This window comes from Strix aluco, chromosome Z (genome assembly GCF_031877795.1).
Source record: "Strix aluco isolate bStrAlu1 chromosome Z, bStrAlu1.hap1, whole genome shotgun sequence".
Taxonomy (NCBI): Eukaryota; Metazoa; Chordata; class Aves; order Strigiformes; family Strigidae; genus Strix; species Strix aluco.
This window is the reverse complement of record NC_133971.1, coordinates 47,054,658-47,069,050: the sequence shown is the minus strand read 5'-3', so window position 1 is coordinate 47,069,050 and position 14,393 is coordinate 47,054,658. Positions and strand designations below refer to the sequence as shown.

Below are 14,393 nucleotides of genomic sequence, written 5' to 3'. Positions count from 1 at the left end.
CAACTGAGGTGAGAAAAAAGGCCTTGCAGGGGTGGAGGGGATAAAGAAAGCTCTTCATTAAGCATTTATTTGAAATCAAAGTTTATTTATTCAAAACACTTCTGTATTTTACTTTTTTTTTTGATTTTTAAAAATGCTGATATTGTTACAGAAAATAATACTTTCAGTTGAAAAGGCAGAAATATTGCAAAAATTTCCAAAGAGAACAAAATGACTGTATTTCAAACCTTGAAAAAATAAAAGTACTTCTAAAATGTTTCATGAAAGACTTTTTCTGCAAGATCTAGGATTTAGTGGGGTAAGTCTTGAACTTCAGGGAGTGACAGCTCCATCCAGTTGTTATAGAAATGGTCATATATTTTATGTATTTGGCAGATAACTATTGTCTAAATATAGCCTCATATGTTTTGAGGAGAAAACTCAATGGATAGTTGAGATTGGTCAAAAACAGGCCTTAAAGTGATAAAGTTTTACTTTCCATTCTGACTTTTGGTCTCACCAGTCACCTACTTCAACTACAAATGGTTCTTTTACAACTATTTTGCCACTGTTCACAATCACACAGTCTTGAAGGGGCCGGTCATGTTCATCTGTCTGCTGGAGTTCTACCGAGTGCACCACAGACTGTTAAAAAAAAAAAAAGTTAAAAAAAAAAAAAAGAGTTCAGTTTAACCAAGGAAACTCCAGTGTCTCAAGTGCGGTACCACATAAACAACTAAGTGCTCCTAGCATTACTATTTATTAGGCAACTTCTGAACAAATATCTTTACACCACTGAGTTCTCACATACTTTTTTATTCCACATTAACACTTGTGCCACTCTGCAATCCACACACAGCTGACAGAAGCACATGGAAGGCTGTTTGCCTTTCTATAAAGACTTTCAGCCAACAAAAATATTATGAAGGGACAACTGAAAATATCCTTTCAGCAGACTGACCTAGCACATACAAGGTCTTTCTGTAGCCTATGAGCAGAAAGTCAGTCCAGAGATCATAAAGGATAAGCAGTAATTCCTTTAATCATACAGCATAACTGTGTTTCAAGAAATCTGATGAGTGCTTTTGCCTTTAGTATAACACACACACATTTTAAATGTGGTACCATGCCCTCCAGTCAGACAGGTACAGGTAAACTACTGGCCTCATGCTAGGCAACTAATTAAAGTAATATTCTTAAAGGACAAAATTCAGTTAGGAATACTGACTACCTGGCTTTGGATATTTGTACATTAACCTAACTAAACTAAAACTTAGTCTAAGTCTTTCTTCAAAAATTTTCAGCTACTGCTGTAGCTCATGAGAATTGAATTCACTATGAATGTGGGAGTAGGGGGCAAGTGGTCTGATGAGGTTTTCAAACTCGTTAAAGAATTGGTCAGTGCAGCAGTTCATGTTTCCCCCATTCATTTCAAAACACAGATTAAATGGAATAATTTAAAAGGAAAGCCAGACTACTAAAAGTATAATCAGTTGGAAGTTCAGTTTTGCAGCTGTGCACAGCTTGAGAGAATTAACTAGATTTTTTTTCTTTTTAAACAGATCTGAGTATATGTGTTTGTATACTTTACATTCACATGCTTCTAAAAACCCTAACAGTGCAAGTGTTATCCATAACTAGCACATGCTACAAAATTATGTTTTAGCTTGTAGAAATACAATTATTTCACGGCTAACAGCAGCAGTCAGAGGGGGACCTGAACTTAGTCCATTTCTAATCTGCAAAGGTGTCAGTGTTGATTTCAGTGGTTAGTGGTCTGAAACAAGAACTGTGAAAGCCAAAGGCATGATTTAAGTTTCCATTTCAGCAGTTGCCATTTGCTACTTCAGTTCTAAATCATCCAGCTCCGGGCTCTTCACAATTGTTTTCTACCACATACATATTAGATAAACACTCAATTGTTCTGAAACACAACGGTGTAAGTTACATAGATAGGAAGTGGCAGAATTTGTCTGTATTTTCTTGAATTAATGTTGCCACTACTTTTTGCTTACCATTCCATCAAGGACTTTGCCAAAGACTACATGTTTTCCATCTAACCAGGAAGGCTTTGTTACACTGATGAAGAACTGGGATCCGTTGGTGTCTGGGCCAGAATTGGCCATGCTAACCCACCCAATTCCATAGTGCTTGAGCTTGAAGTTCTCATCTGGAAACCTTTCTCCATAGATGCTTCTTCCTATGAAAGAAAATAAGCAAGCAAAAAAAAAAAGTTAAAAAAACCCCCACCTTTTTGTTCAAAAATGGAAAAAATGAAATATAAATTCAGGACTTGAAGATTAATTGTTTGAGTAAGCACAGCAACATCACTGTTCCATCATCAGTGATTCCGTAACTAAAAGCGTTTTGTGTGTAAAGAAAGAGATAAGCTAAAACACCACATAGGAGAGAATATTTAAAACTGATGATGCTTTATCCTTTGAATTTAACAAGCAAATTGAGTACCTTCAAAGGTCCTGCTTACATATACCACTGAACAACAGCATACTTCACCCTATTCAACAAATTTAAATTATGTAATTATGACCACCAGAAATAAGGCTGCCACGTTTTGTGACAATTTTAGCCTTTACTTTTAAAACCTTTCCTCCTAATAAGAAGTTGCTTTAGACATGTTTAGAAATATATGAAAACCAAATGGAAGTTAGCCTAAAAGACTCGGTGCAAATTTGTACAATCCTTACATAAGGATACTTCTAAAATAGTTCAGCAGAGAAATCATTTGAGTTATGTTTAAACCACCATCACTTTGAAAAGAGGAGGCTGTCTGTCTCATTCTTGATTTGTACAATGCCTAGCACATTAAGGACACTGCTCCCAACACCACCAGAGACTGTCCCAATAAACAGTATTAACAGGCAAACAAACACTGTCTACCTTTAATGCTAAAACTGTGTCTTTGGTATTTTAGCTTTCCCCATAGTTCACTGCATGAAGAAAGAATGTGTGTTTTCTATTCTGTCCCAGTGGGGAAATCACTGACATTGTATGGGGACAGTTCAAATCGTAGTACATGAAGAATATGCGTGTAAAGGAAGAGAAGAAATCGGAAGATAGAATGCATGCAATGCAAGAGATGCTGCACTGGGATTGCCCTCCTTAGTCGACTAAGCTGGTCTTCTGGAGGCTCAGGAGTGAGAAGTAATATACACAGCCACAACTCACACCACCAGTAAGTTTATGGTTTTAAATTTAGTAAGAGAAAAAAGGGGAGAGGGCATGACCTTAATTTTCTAATTTCTCTACCCCTGTTTTGAAATTCCCTCCCATAGCACATTTCAGAAGGTTCCACAGAACTGGCTGAGCTGAGGGCAGACAGGACAGCCTACTTCTTCCCTACCTGCCTTCCCTCTACGTGCTTTCCCTGTTTTGTTTTCTGCTGGATGACTTGAATTGGTTCACGTACACATGCAATCAATGAGTGGCTCAGGTAAGGAGTGCTGTCGCAAAGCCAGAGCAGGGGAAGGGCAGAGACATCCATCTTGTGGAGACAGTCTGTTGTAGGAGCAGTTCAGCTGGTCACATGGCTCCAGCCCACCACGCAAAGCCATGCCTCTTGAATGGGGACAAATCACAGACAGAAAAGAGCTATCTGAAAAAATTGAGGCCAAAGGAAGCTCTAGACATACTTATAATCAGGTAATCCAAATAACTGCATCTTATGTTCCAGAATGCTTGGAAAAGTACTAGATGCTCTGAAACAAACATGGTTTTTTTTTTCATTTATGTGAGCTGGAAGAATGAGGGAATATGCTGGTTTGCCCATCTTTCCAGCAGACATTTAAAGAAAGGAAAGGGAACCTGGAAGATACTAAGCATGTTACCTCCTGATCCATCTCCAGCTGTAAAGTCTCCTCCTTGAATCATGAAGTCTTTGATCACACGATGAAATTTACTTCCTTTGTATCCATATCCTCTCTAAGAAAATGAAATATTTAAATGAATATAACATCCAGTTCTACAGAGTCATATGGAAATACACATATGGTGAATGGCCAGATTTCACAGAATATACCACCACTGGAGACAAGTACTGGCAAGAAACAAATTAAACTGAGATGCAGGTGAATACAGCTGGGCAGCACTGCCACGAAGCAGGTATTATAGAGGTGATCAACGCCACTGTCTTTTTTTGATGGGTATCTGACCACAGTACCTCTACACGCAAGGTCTGCTTGGCAGGGACAGGTTGAGGTGGTGATATCCAACATCTCATAATTACATCTTGCAAACAAAGCCCCAAGGACCTGAGAAGACACACACCAGTGCAGAGCCTTGGGGATGGCACTCTTGCAGAGGCTCCATTGAATTAAAATTGACAGTTCACAACTGAAACAGCATTAAACAAATATTTACTTCCCAATCCAAACTTGAGTACACACTGGAAGAAAACAGCAAACTTACTTCTCCAGTTGCCAGTGCAATGAAGTTCTTCACAGTCTTTGGGACAACTTTTCCAAACAATCCAATTACAATTCTGCCAACATCTTTGTCTCCAATCTTCACATCAAAGAACACCTGAACATTTTTGTGAAGAGAACAACAATGATACAAACATAAGCACAACAAAAAGTCCAAGCTTTTGAAAGCTTAAGGAGGTAAGAAACTGCTTCTGGCTGATCCGTAGTAATAGTATCCTTCAATTCCTGAAGGTGCTGTTGAAGAAAAATCCTTTCAGAGCTACCAAAATCAAATTATGCAGGAAACTTTAGAGAACTGGTGACTATACATTTTGATTCTTACTGCTTTAAAGGTCTCAGTGACACTGCTGTATCCCAAGTCTGAAGGTAGCATTCAAGAAGATTTTTCCCAGACACGCATGTCTTTTAAACTGTACAGAAAAGATGAAATATTAAAGTAAGGAAGAACAGTGATGCCATTCCAGTGTTGCAAACAGTAACAAGGAACTATAGTACTGACACTCCCCACAAACAATAGTTCACTATCCACTCATAATCTTCAGAGTTCTAGGCATTACTATGTATGGGATTAAGTATAGATAAGAGCGCCTAAATTTCATTAAACCAACAAAGAGCAGGAAGAAAATCCTACGACTCAAGCAAGGAGTCTCTTTCCTAAATGTGAATTCAAACCTGATAAAGACGTAACCAGGCTACATTATTCTGCCTAAAAACTTCAACGTAGATGTTGCTAAAAAGCAATTTCAAAAAGGTTAATGAGTTATAAAGCATTTTAATATAGTTCAGAATATATGAATGCATATTTGAATGTCTAAAAATGTTCCAACAATAACTGAAAATAGGAACAGCTGTCAGGAAATGAGGCATTTTGAAGTTCTGAAAAAGTTACATAAAGACTATTACAGCTTCTAGGAAACAGCAATGTGTATTCCTATGATGTGGTATTTGCTGTTCCTTGTGGCACTCAACCAGATATTACTTGTCTGTAACGCTAAGAAATTAGTCCAATGATGATAATAAATGACCACAGTCTCTCCAATGTGAATGCCTCTTTCACGCTCCCCTTCTAAATTTTTCTTGATCTTCCATGTGGAACTGCTGAACGTCTGGCTAACCCTATAAAAACTCTATAAAGAAAATAAAATTCCTTTTGATACACCTCATTCATTTCCTTGGCACTTGGCACTAAATTATATACTTCTTAGATGTGTGGCTCTCGAAGTATTAACAGCACAATTTCACTAACTTTTTAACATTTTTATAAACATATCTCTCTGAACTTTGCCGCCAGGGTTATCTAGGTAAAGGGTACTGGCTGCCCACATTTTCTAAATGCACTTTATTTTGCCTGGAAATGCTGTTCTAGTAGGACTGCCTGAAATACATAAGCATATGTAAGTAACACAACCAAGGCTACCAAACAATGACCCCAGATAGTGGTAATGTTAAACACTTTCACAGAGCATAGGGAGAAAAGTCCATCATATATTGTAAACCTAACCCAACCAGAAGGCTTAATTCGTGGCAGAGCTGCTCACCTAAGCAGCAAACCCAGGACTTTCCAAAGCTTTGTTTCAGCTTATTCTGCGTTTGCAAACAACCCGTAAATTCCTGGTTTCCTGTAAGCACTTCACATACCTGTGCTACATGCTTGGTGATTTTTGGAAAGCTCTGCGCTTCCTAATTATGCTGCACATAACATGTCTGCATATTTCTGGCCAGGAAATCAAATACGGAAATATTTGGTAGCCCTAGATGTCATTTTTGCGTAGAGAAGCCACGTTCTCTTAAGCATATTTCCTCAAGTTCTCTGGAAAGTCAGTAAGCATGTAGACTCTAGTGAACTAGTCAACACCTCAGTCTCAAATCTCAAAAAACATCTGGCCAGAGTCTTCACCAAAAACTCCTAAAGCAAATAAATACTATAAATTTTCAGTCTTATTAGTATTTATGTAAACATGTAATCTTATTTACAATTTGCAGTAAGTATTTCAAGACTGAAATCAAAAAGAGCGCACCAGTAAGACTGGCTGGTTCTCATGAACATACTTACATATAATTTGCACAAGATGGTGTATATCAAAATTAAAAAGCAGCCAAAAGTACTCAATTTTTTTTTTTTTGGGGGGGGGGGGGGGGCAGAAAGAGTTGACTGTGAAAGAAAGATCTCATGATTCCTAGAGACCAGGTAATATAATGACAAAGGAACTCCTGATAAATGCAAAATACTGCATCTGGAAGAGGACTATTACAGCCACAACAAGGGGTCCTAAATTAGCTACCACTCAGAAAAGACATCTGGAGTCACCCTGAGCAGATTGATGAAAAGTTTGGCTCTGGACTTGTGAAGGTCAGAGAAGAAAAATAAATGTTAGAAATAATTAAAAATGGGTAAGGACAAGAGATGGGCATAATTATCACAGTACACAGTACTGTGCTGTCACACCCTGAGTGCTGCATGTCATTCTGGCTTCTCTACTGCAGAATGATAAAACCAACCTAAAAAAGTTAGAGAAAAGGACAGCACGTATGGTCAATGGTCTGGAATACCTTTGCTATGAAGAAATATTAAATAAAACTATGCAAGCTGGAAGAGCCCAAACTGGTGTGATTTGATGAGGTCTGTAAAGTTATGACTGGCTTAGACAAGAAAAACTGGCAGTTGCAATTCTCTGTGTCCCAGAATGTAAGAATCAGAAAAGGGCATAAAATTAAATCCCAAGCAGAAGGTCTGAAGAAGCAAAGTACTTCATGCATAATTAAACTGGAATATATTGCCCCCCCGCCCCCCCCAAATCACATTCATGGGCTACAAGTCCATAGCAATAAAACCGTAGACAGTCGTAGACAACAACAGCAATGGAGTTCACAGACAAAGGCTTAGCAAGCTGAGGTTGTGCCAGAGGAAGCAGCTCTGCCCCTGCCCTGCCCTGTCACGCTTTCCGAGTGCAGGCATCTTTCACCAGGAAAATGGAACTCCTCTTGAGTGTAGGTGGAAAGGTACTTGGCGACAGAAATATTTAATCCCTACTTTATCCAAAGCCGGGCTACACATCGCACTTCCTGCACCAGCAAAAACTTTTTGGAAAGAGGTGCTGGCGTGTTGCCATACGCAGGTGCATCCCCATCCCGTGCCAGGCTGCACCGGCCCCCAAGTCCGTCTCTTGGGCGGTGCCATCTGTAATTACCGCCCGTACGTCTGGCACAAACCCCGTCCCGCCTACGGAGGAGCCCGGCAACACCGAGACACGCCGAGCGCTGCCCGCCGGTCCCGGCCTCGCTGGCAGCACGCCCGAAGCCCCAGGCGGTCGGGGGTAGGCTTTAACTCACACCAGGCGCCCAAGCCTGTCGATGGCAGGAACTACGAGAGAGCGGGAAACAAGGAGGCGATAAAATGACAGTTCACACCACCAAGAGTTTCAGCAAGGCGGGGAGGGCAAAAAATAAATACAGCAGAAGTGAGCCCCGGAGTGGTTAAAGCCCCACTGCTCGGCGCTGGACGGACACCGCCACGCAGCCCCAAACTGCCTGTGGCAACAGCAGAGACCGCAGAAGCAAGAATGTAATTACGAATTTTAAAGTTACCATTTCTGTGAGCCTGAGGCAGGCTTTGCTAACTGCGAGTTTGAGGTGTGCCAGCGCCTACAGGAAGGGGGCATGCCCAAAGAGGTTAAGAAAAAAAACAAAACACTTACAAAACGGAGAAGTTAAGGCACCTGCCCAAGCCTTCCCCAAACCCGACCCCCGCAGGGGCCTCCTGTCTGCCCGGAATCCGGCTCGGGGAAGGAGCGAAGGACCAGCTTTACACGACACAACCGCGGTAAAAGGCAGCCCGGCGGCCCCCGCCTCTCGGTAACCGCCGACAACGGGCGCGGAGCTGGCAGGGAAAACACCCCTTTGGAGGCCCGCTCCGGAGACGCCGCGGCCCCCTCACGACCGACCGACCCCGACTCGCCTCGGGGAGGCTTCCCGACCGGCGGAGCGGGCCCGGCCGCGGGCCAGAGTCACCTTAGCCGTCACGCTGGGTCCCCTCTTCCGGAAACCCTCAGCCGCCAAGGCCAGGAAGCAAAGGCAAGCAACAGCGCTGAGGAACGCCGCCGGCCCGCCGCGGGCCATGGCGCTGAGGCGAGCGCTGCGGCGCCTGCGCCTGCCGGCGGGCGGCTCCTCCCGCGCCATGTGGCGGGGGGGCTGCCGGGGCCAGCGGCGGGAGGGCGGTGGCCCAGGCGAGCGGTGGGCGGTGCTGGCCCCGCTTGGCTGTGGCGGGCGGATGGGAGGGGCGAGGCGCACGGAGCCTGGAGGGAGCGCGGCGGCGAGGGTCCCTGCCTGGGCCGAGGCGGGCGCTGGCAGAGGCGCAGTGACAGCCGCCCGCCTTCAGGCCCCGCGGCTTTCTTCCGAGCGGGTTTTCCTACTTCTTGGGCACGGCGCGCTTCTAGGGTGAGCCCCAAACCCCAGGCTGGGTTTGGGGTGGTTACAAATGCGGGGGGAACGGGGATCGTGGTGCCTGTGCCTTGTGGGGGGCGCGGGGTGGCGGCGGGAAGCCATGTGTGCTCCTCGGGGGCTCAGCCTCGCCAGGCAGGAGCTGGAAGGGGCCAGATAGCCCTGCTTTTGGCTTCAGCCAGTCCGTGGGCACAGGAGGGCTCCTTGAAGATCCCACAAGTGGATGAAGTAGCCAAAATAGATGTTCAGGGGATTTTGAAAGTGGGTTGTTGGTCTTTCATCTTTGGCTTATTTAATGTGCTGAGTAGAAACACGAGCCTGTAAGGTGCTTGTTGAACTTCGAGTTTCCATTCTTAGCAGTAGAGGTGCACTGCTTGGCACCCATGTCAGCACCCCAAGCTTTGAACAATAAGGAGCTGCACCAAATGAATTCATCCCATGCAAATGTCTTTCCCAAGCCATTGCCTACCGAGACAGACGATGGATCCCAGTCTAGCAAATTACATTTGACACTGACCCGTTACCTTCTCTGCTCAAAAACTGTTTGCATTCAGGATCTGTCCCAAATGGTGGTGTTGCTACAGTCCCTAGAAAATTTGCAAATGGTACCACACAGCGAAATTTGTGGCCTCCCAAGTGCCAGCATATGGAGAAAGAATTATCAGTAGATATGATACACTGGAAGCAGAAGGTGGTGATTTAGTAAACGCACTCGGGATTAAACACAGCAGCACTATGTTTCTGGGTAGACAGCATAGCACCTACACAGAGAGACTGGTGCTGGTTGCAAAGCCAGCCCAGAGCTCAGGTGGAGTGCCCAACGGAGAATAAACTCTGCACTGCCACATCTACACTATCTGTGCTGCTGAGCCTCTCAGTTTGAGACTGTGCCTCCGTTGGCAAGTAGTAGACACAATTGTTGGTGCTGAAAAGTTGCTGTCTGCACTGTGTGCTTTTGGTGGTCTGTCCAGCTGACCAAATGCCCAGTAGCAGTTGAAGAGTGCTGGGCATGCTCCTGGGATGCATTTCTGGTGTAGTTTCGTCTGGCAGGAATCTCATTTGTGCATGGCAAGACCTCCCTGCGTTGAGAACCAAAGCACAGTAAGTGTGGCTGTTGGAGAGATTCACTTCAAAAGTGCATTTCTGACTCAAACTAAAACACACCATAGACATACCCTAATGCACACCTTTGACTAGATTGGTTATAGACTGTTTTTTGCAGGGGATGTCACTTTTCTGCAGTTACCCACTCTGCCCCATATGCTGCCTACACTAGTGCATCTAAGTGCAATGAGATTTCTCATCAGGTGACTATAGTAAAAATTCATTTCCCAGGCAGAGCAGGAAATGGTGGTTAGTGATTCCACATTACATAGCACATGAGCAGAAACACCGAATTATCATCTTGCTCAACTGATGACTGACACAAGTAGATCCCCTTTCCTCAAGAGGTGTAAAATATCTGCAGTTGTAGACTCCTCGGTCAGAGAACCACCTGGACTAATCTAGGGCTTAACTTTGACAAGTGACCTATGTGCTGGCATTTTGTAAAACTGAAGACTTTACCGAAACCCTGCCTGTGGGGACTCACAGTCAGCTCTGCGAGCTGTGGAGCTTCAGGCAATGGTTCAAGACATTTATCCAGTTTCTGTATAGTTCATTAGATCTGTTCGGTTTAGTGCTGAAACAAAATTAGCTCATGTGTGTATAGGTGGTTAAAGTACTTTGATCCTGTTGCTAGTGGTGGCTATATTTCACACCCACATTCCCACATTCTTCTTTAAATATCAAAGCAGGCCCAAAACTTCACTGTCTCTTATGCTAGATTCTTTGATATGTCAATGCATTTTCAGCGAGTATATGAGTATGAGAGTTTACTTAGAATAAACTGAGTATGTGTTTATTTTCTCTGCTGGTTTGATAAGGTACTGAGAATTTAAAATTATGATTCAGCTGCCTTCCTTGCATTGCATCACCACATAATAATGGTGTTTGACTCACTCTGAAGTTAAGATTTACTGCAGAAATATAACAAAATCCAAAGGTACACTGACTTGTTGCAATAGTTGGGTATAAATTGTAAATTGACTGTATTATTGTACAAATATGTTAGAAAATAGTTAGGGTTTTTAACTAAATACTCACAGAAACCTTTTGCAGCCGACATATGTACCTAATCACATAAATCTCAACAGTTAAATCCAGATGGTGAAAACTTAGCATTTTCATCTCTCTTCATCACTATAATCTACCTTTATTACAGCTACTTATTCAGTATTTGTCTGCATTGAAATTGTTGTCATTATGCTTACACTAAACAAGGAATGTTACAGACTGTGGGATGTTCAGAGGAATATGATGAAAACGGAAAAAGGTTCTTCTTGAAGCATATATGAGGGCATGTGGGCTGAGTGGGAAGGACCTATGTGGGACAGAGCATTTTTGATACTCCAGATGCATGCAAGTCACAAGGTGAATGCTGACAGAAATGTAGAAAAAGGTGGAGCCATAACTAATTCTAAGTTTTGAAACTGAAAGAAGACAAATACTGGCTGATGGGACTGTATTTTCTCAGAACAGTTCAGACAGAGTAGTACACTGGTTCAAATCGTGAGGTGCGGAGGAACAAGCAAGGAGGTGGGAAGACAAGAAAAGATGGTCTGGCCAGGCCAGTATTAATTTAATACTCCTTAATACAGAAGAGCCTGTTCGGTGTAGGTATGCTGAACAGTACTATCCACAGTAATCCCAGAGTTCCCTTTCACTCTCTCTCAACAAATATGTTGGTGTTTGCAAAGACGACTTCCCTGTTTATTGAAGTATAAATATGTTTCATCCATGTGCAAGACGGCAGTATGAGGCAGGAAGAATGAAACGAGTGGTAAATAGCACTGAAGACATTTAAAAACAGCAAGATGAGACAGAATCTGGTTTACATTATTTTGGAAAGTTTATGCATATTCGTGATGCTGCTAAATAATTTTTGGAAGAAGATAAAACAATGTTTAAAGAAGAAATCTCAAAAAGAGGCAGAAACTTAATATGTTCAATGAAAATTTAATTTTACATGGAAAATCTCTTCCTGATGCTGAAAGAAGTACATGTTCTTTTTGTAGGAATTTGATGTCATGACTATCAAACTGAAAGTACACAAAAGCCAGACAAACTGTAAAGTTACTGTAGTAATTGTGAAAATAAAGAAATCCTTACAATAAAACTAGGGAATCATATTTAAAAATCTGTTACGACCTCTTCATTTTTCTGTTTTAATTATTCATAACTATCTTGAAGATTTTGGAGGTCTCCGCAAATTCTTTACACAGACAAACTGAGTAGAATCTGCTGAGAACTACACTGTATTCACTGTGGCTTTGCACAGGGGCAGTTTCTTTATATTTAAAAAAAAGTTCAAAATCAGGAGAGGTCTACAACAGAAGACCATTTTTTCCTGTTCCATCCTTCGTAACCATGAACAATTTGTTCACCTCTTCGCTGCAGCTGATTCAAAGACTGTTATCATTTCTCCCCTCAGTTTTCTTTTCTGTAGACTAAACAACCCCAATTCCTTCCATCTTTCCACATGGGTCAAATATTACAGCAGGCGTCATCTGGCTGTGTAGTTTTTGGTTGAAATATTACCTTTATCCTTGAATGGGAGTAGAAGTTACAGATAAGCACATTTTGTCACTTCTTGCTTTATTTTCTTTTTTAAATAGATCAAGTGATGTGAGACTATTGCGACAAAAATTACGTAGCCCATTCAAAAAGTATGTTCAAACTATCTGATGTTTGTAATATGGTGCACAGGACATTTTGCATTTTAGAACTAGCAGACATGCATTATTTTGGTGCTTGTTGTCTGCTGAAGTAACAAGCCTTTAAAAGAATAATTTGCTACTGTTTGATGGTCTTCAGTTTAAGTAATAGTATTTGTAATGAGGTGTTCCATTGCTTCTGATGGGCTCTTTACAATTTAAAATGGGTACAGAAGAGAGTTATATTAAGCGTATAGCATCTGACAGATTTTGATTTCTAGTAGTGCTAGCATTGGCAGTAATTCTACCACTTCTTTGAGCACTATTGCATTTTAGTGAGCTATGATTTATTGTACTGATATAGAAATATTTCATATACAAATTGCTCTAGTATATCATGTTATACAGGTAAAAAGAATTCTGGCCATGACGTATGTAATAATAATGCTTTATGGTTCTATAGGTACTTTCATCAATGTTAACTGCTTGACAGCTGCCAGAATAAAACTTGAAGTAAGCACTGTGTTCTGTAAGGCTGCTGTAACTGAGCTTTTATTTTTTATTTCCCCACTTGGAAATGGGTTTTCGATTCTCAAACCTGAATCACTGAAAGTGAGTTGTTTTTCCCAGGCTTGATCTTTGTCCATACTGTTTTACAATGCCATCGTATTACTTCTCTTGGGTTTTTAATGTATCACTGGCAGAATAAAGTATATATTTAAAGACGAACTTTAATCCCATAAAGACTAACAAATGACACCGCTTCATCTTACACATTCTCTGAATTATAAAATGGTTAAAAGCTATAAAATATCAGGGCCATTGTGATTGCATATAATTCTAAGAGACCATAGTTGAAAAAGCAACTTAAGGTTCACAAATTGTAAGTCACTATATATGGATTCATGAATAATGAAGGAAGAGGTTTATGGGGAGTTTCGTGTTTTTTTGTCTTTTCCTTTATGTGACTTCAGAAAGATGGAGTGTATCATATGTGCTGTCTCTTCCACTAAATCAGTTGTAAAATGGCTTAGACTTCTCCTGTCATCTGATGCACTTACGCAAAATAAATGTGTCCTATGCTCCGGATAAGTGTCTTCATTTTGGTGAATAGTTTTTAAGCTTTTTAAATTTTGTATCCAAACACAATTTGAAGTGTCACCCTTTCCACTCTAATGGTCAAAGCATTTATTTAGGTGATACTAGCAATGTGTTTTCAAAATAGTACAGCTGGAGCCAGAACCATTTTTGCTTTGAGCACATTTGTTTACAGGATATCAGAGCTATCTGTAATTGCACATCTCACTGCAGTGAGCATTTAGCACATAGTCATTCATTTGAATTCTGTTTTTCATGTCTGCAGTTGCATAAGATTCCTTAGGGGAAAAGAAAAAAACTAGCAGTAAAGCCTAGCTGTAAGGAAGCATACAGCCACATTTCTTTGTTTTCAAGGCAAAAAAAAAGCTAAAACTTAGCTAAAAAAGCTAAAACTTCATAGCATCTTAAAATTATGTGGTTTTTTTCTTTCTCTGATTATTCCTTACAATAAAGATTCTAGTTCTTCAAACACTTTTGCACATCCCTTAACTATGTCTGTGGTCTCTCTTCCATGGAACTACTCACACCTAAAGGTAAGCATAAATATGTTTGAAAAGTATGCCTTTTTCAATAACTTTTAAGTGTCAGTAATCAATACTTCTAGCCTGATGATGCCCAGAGGTGCAAATCAGGATATACAGCCTGTGGTTCTGGGCTCTTAAGAGAAAAAAGGAGATAATTC

At 41.4% G+C, this 14,393-nt stretch overlaps 1 protein-coding gene across 2 annotated transcripts; it reads right to left on the bottom strand.

Annotated features, from left to right (window-relative positions):
- Nucleotides 1–64: 64 nt before the first annotated feature.
- PPIC (peptidylprolyl isomerase C) lies at nt 65–8,597 on the bottom strand. Of its 2 annotated transcripts, none has more exons than XM_074811561.1 (5): nt 8,430–8,597; nt 4,405–4,518; nt 3,825–3,918; nt 1,995–2,179; nt 65–624 (listed from the first exon to the last, which is right to left on the bottom strand). In XM_074811561.1, the coding sequence occupies exons 1-5, from the start codon at nt 8,595–8,597 to the stop codon at nt 496–498; spliced, it is 690 nt and encodes a 229-aa protein (XP_074667662.1). In that variant the 3' UTR covers nt 65–495. The 2 variants fall into 2 exon arrangements, with proteins under 2 accessions (XP_074667662.1, XP_074667663.1); XM_074811562.1 differs by lacking the exon at nt 8,430–8,597 and adding an exon at nt 4,744–8,000.
- Between the last annotated feature and the right edge of the window lie 5,796 nt (nt 8,598–14,393).

Coding starts and splice junctions, on each gene's coding strand:
- PPIC (XM_074811561.1), bottom strand. CDS start 8,597: ATGGCGCGGGAGGAGCCGCCCGCCGGCAGGCGCAGGCGCCGCAGCGCT. Junction 2,180..3,824: donor AGCTGGAGATGGATCAGGAG/GTAACATGCTTA, acceptor TTTCTTTCATAG/GAAGAAGCATCTATGGAGAA. Junction 625..1,994: donor GCAAAGTCCTTGATGGAATG/GTAAGCAAAAAG, acceptor TTTTTTTAACAG/TCTGTGGTGCACTCGGTAGA.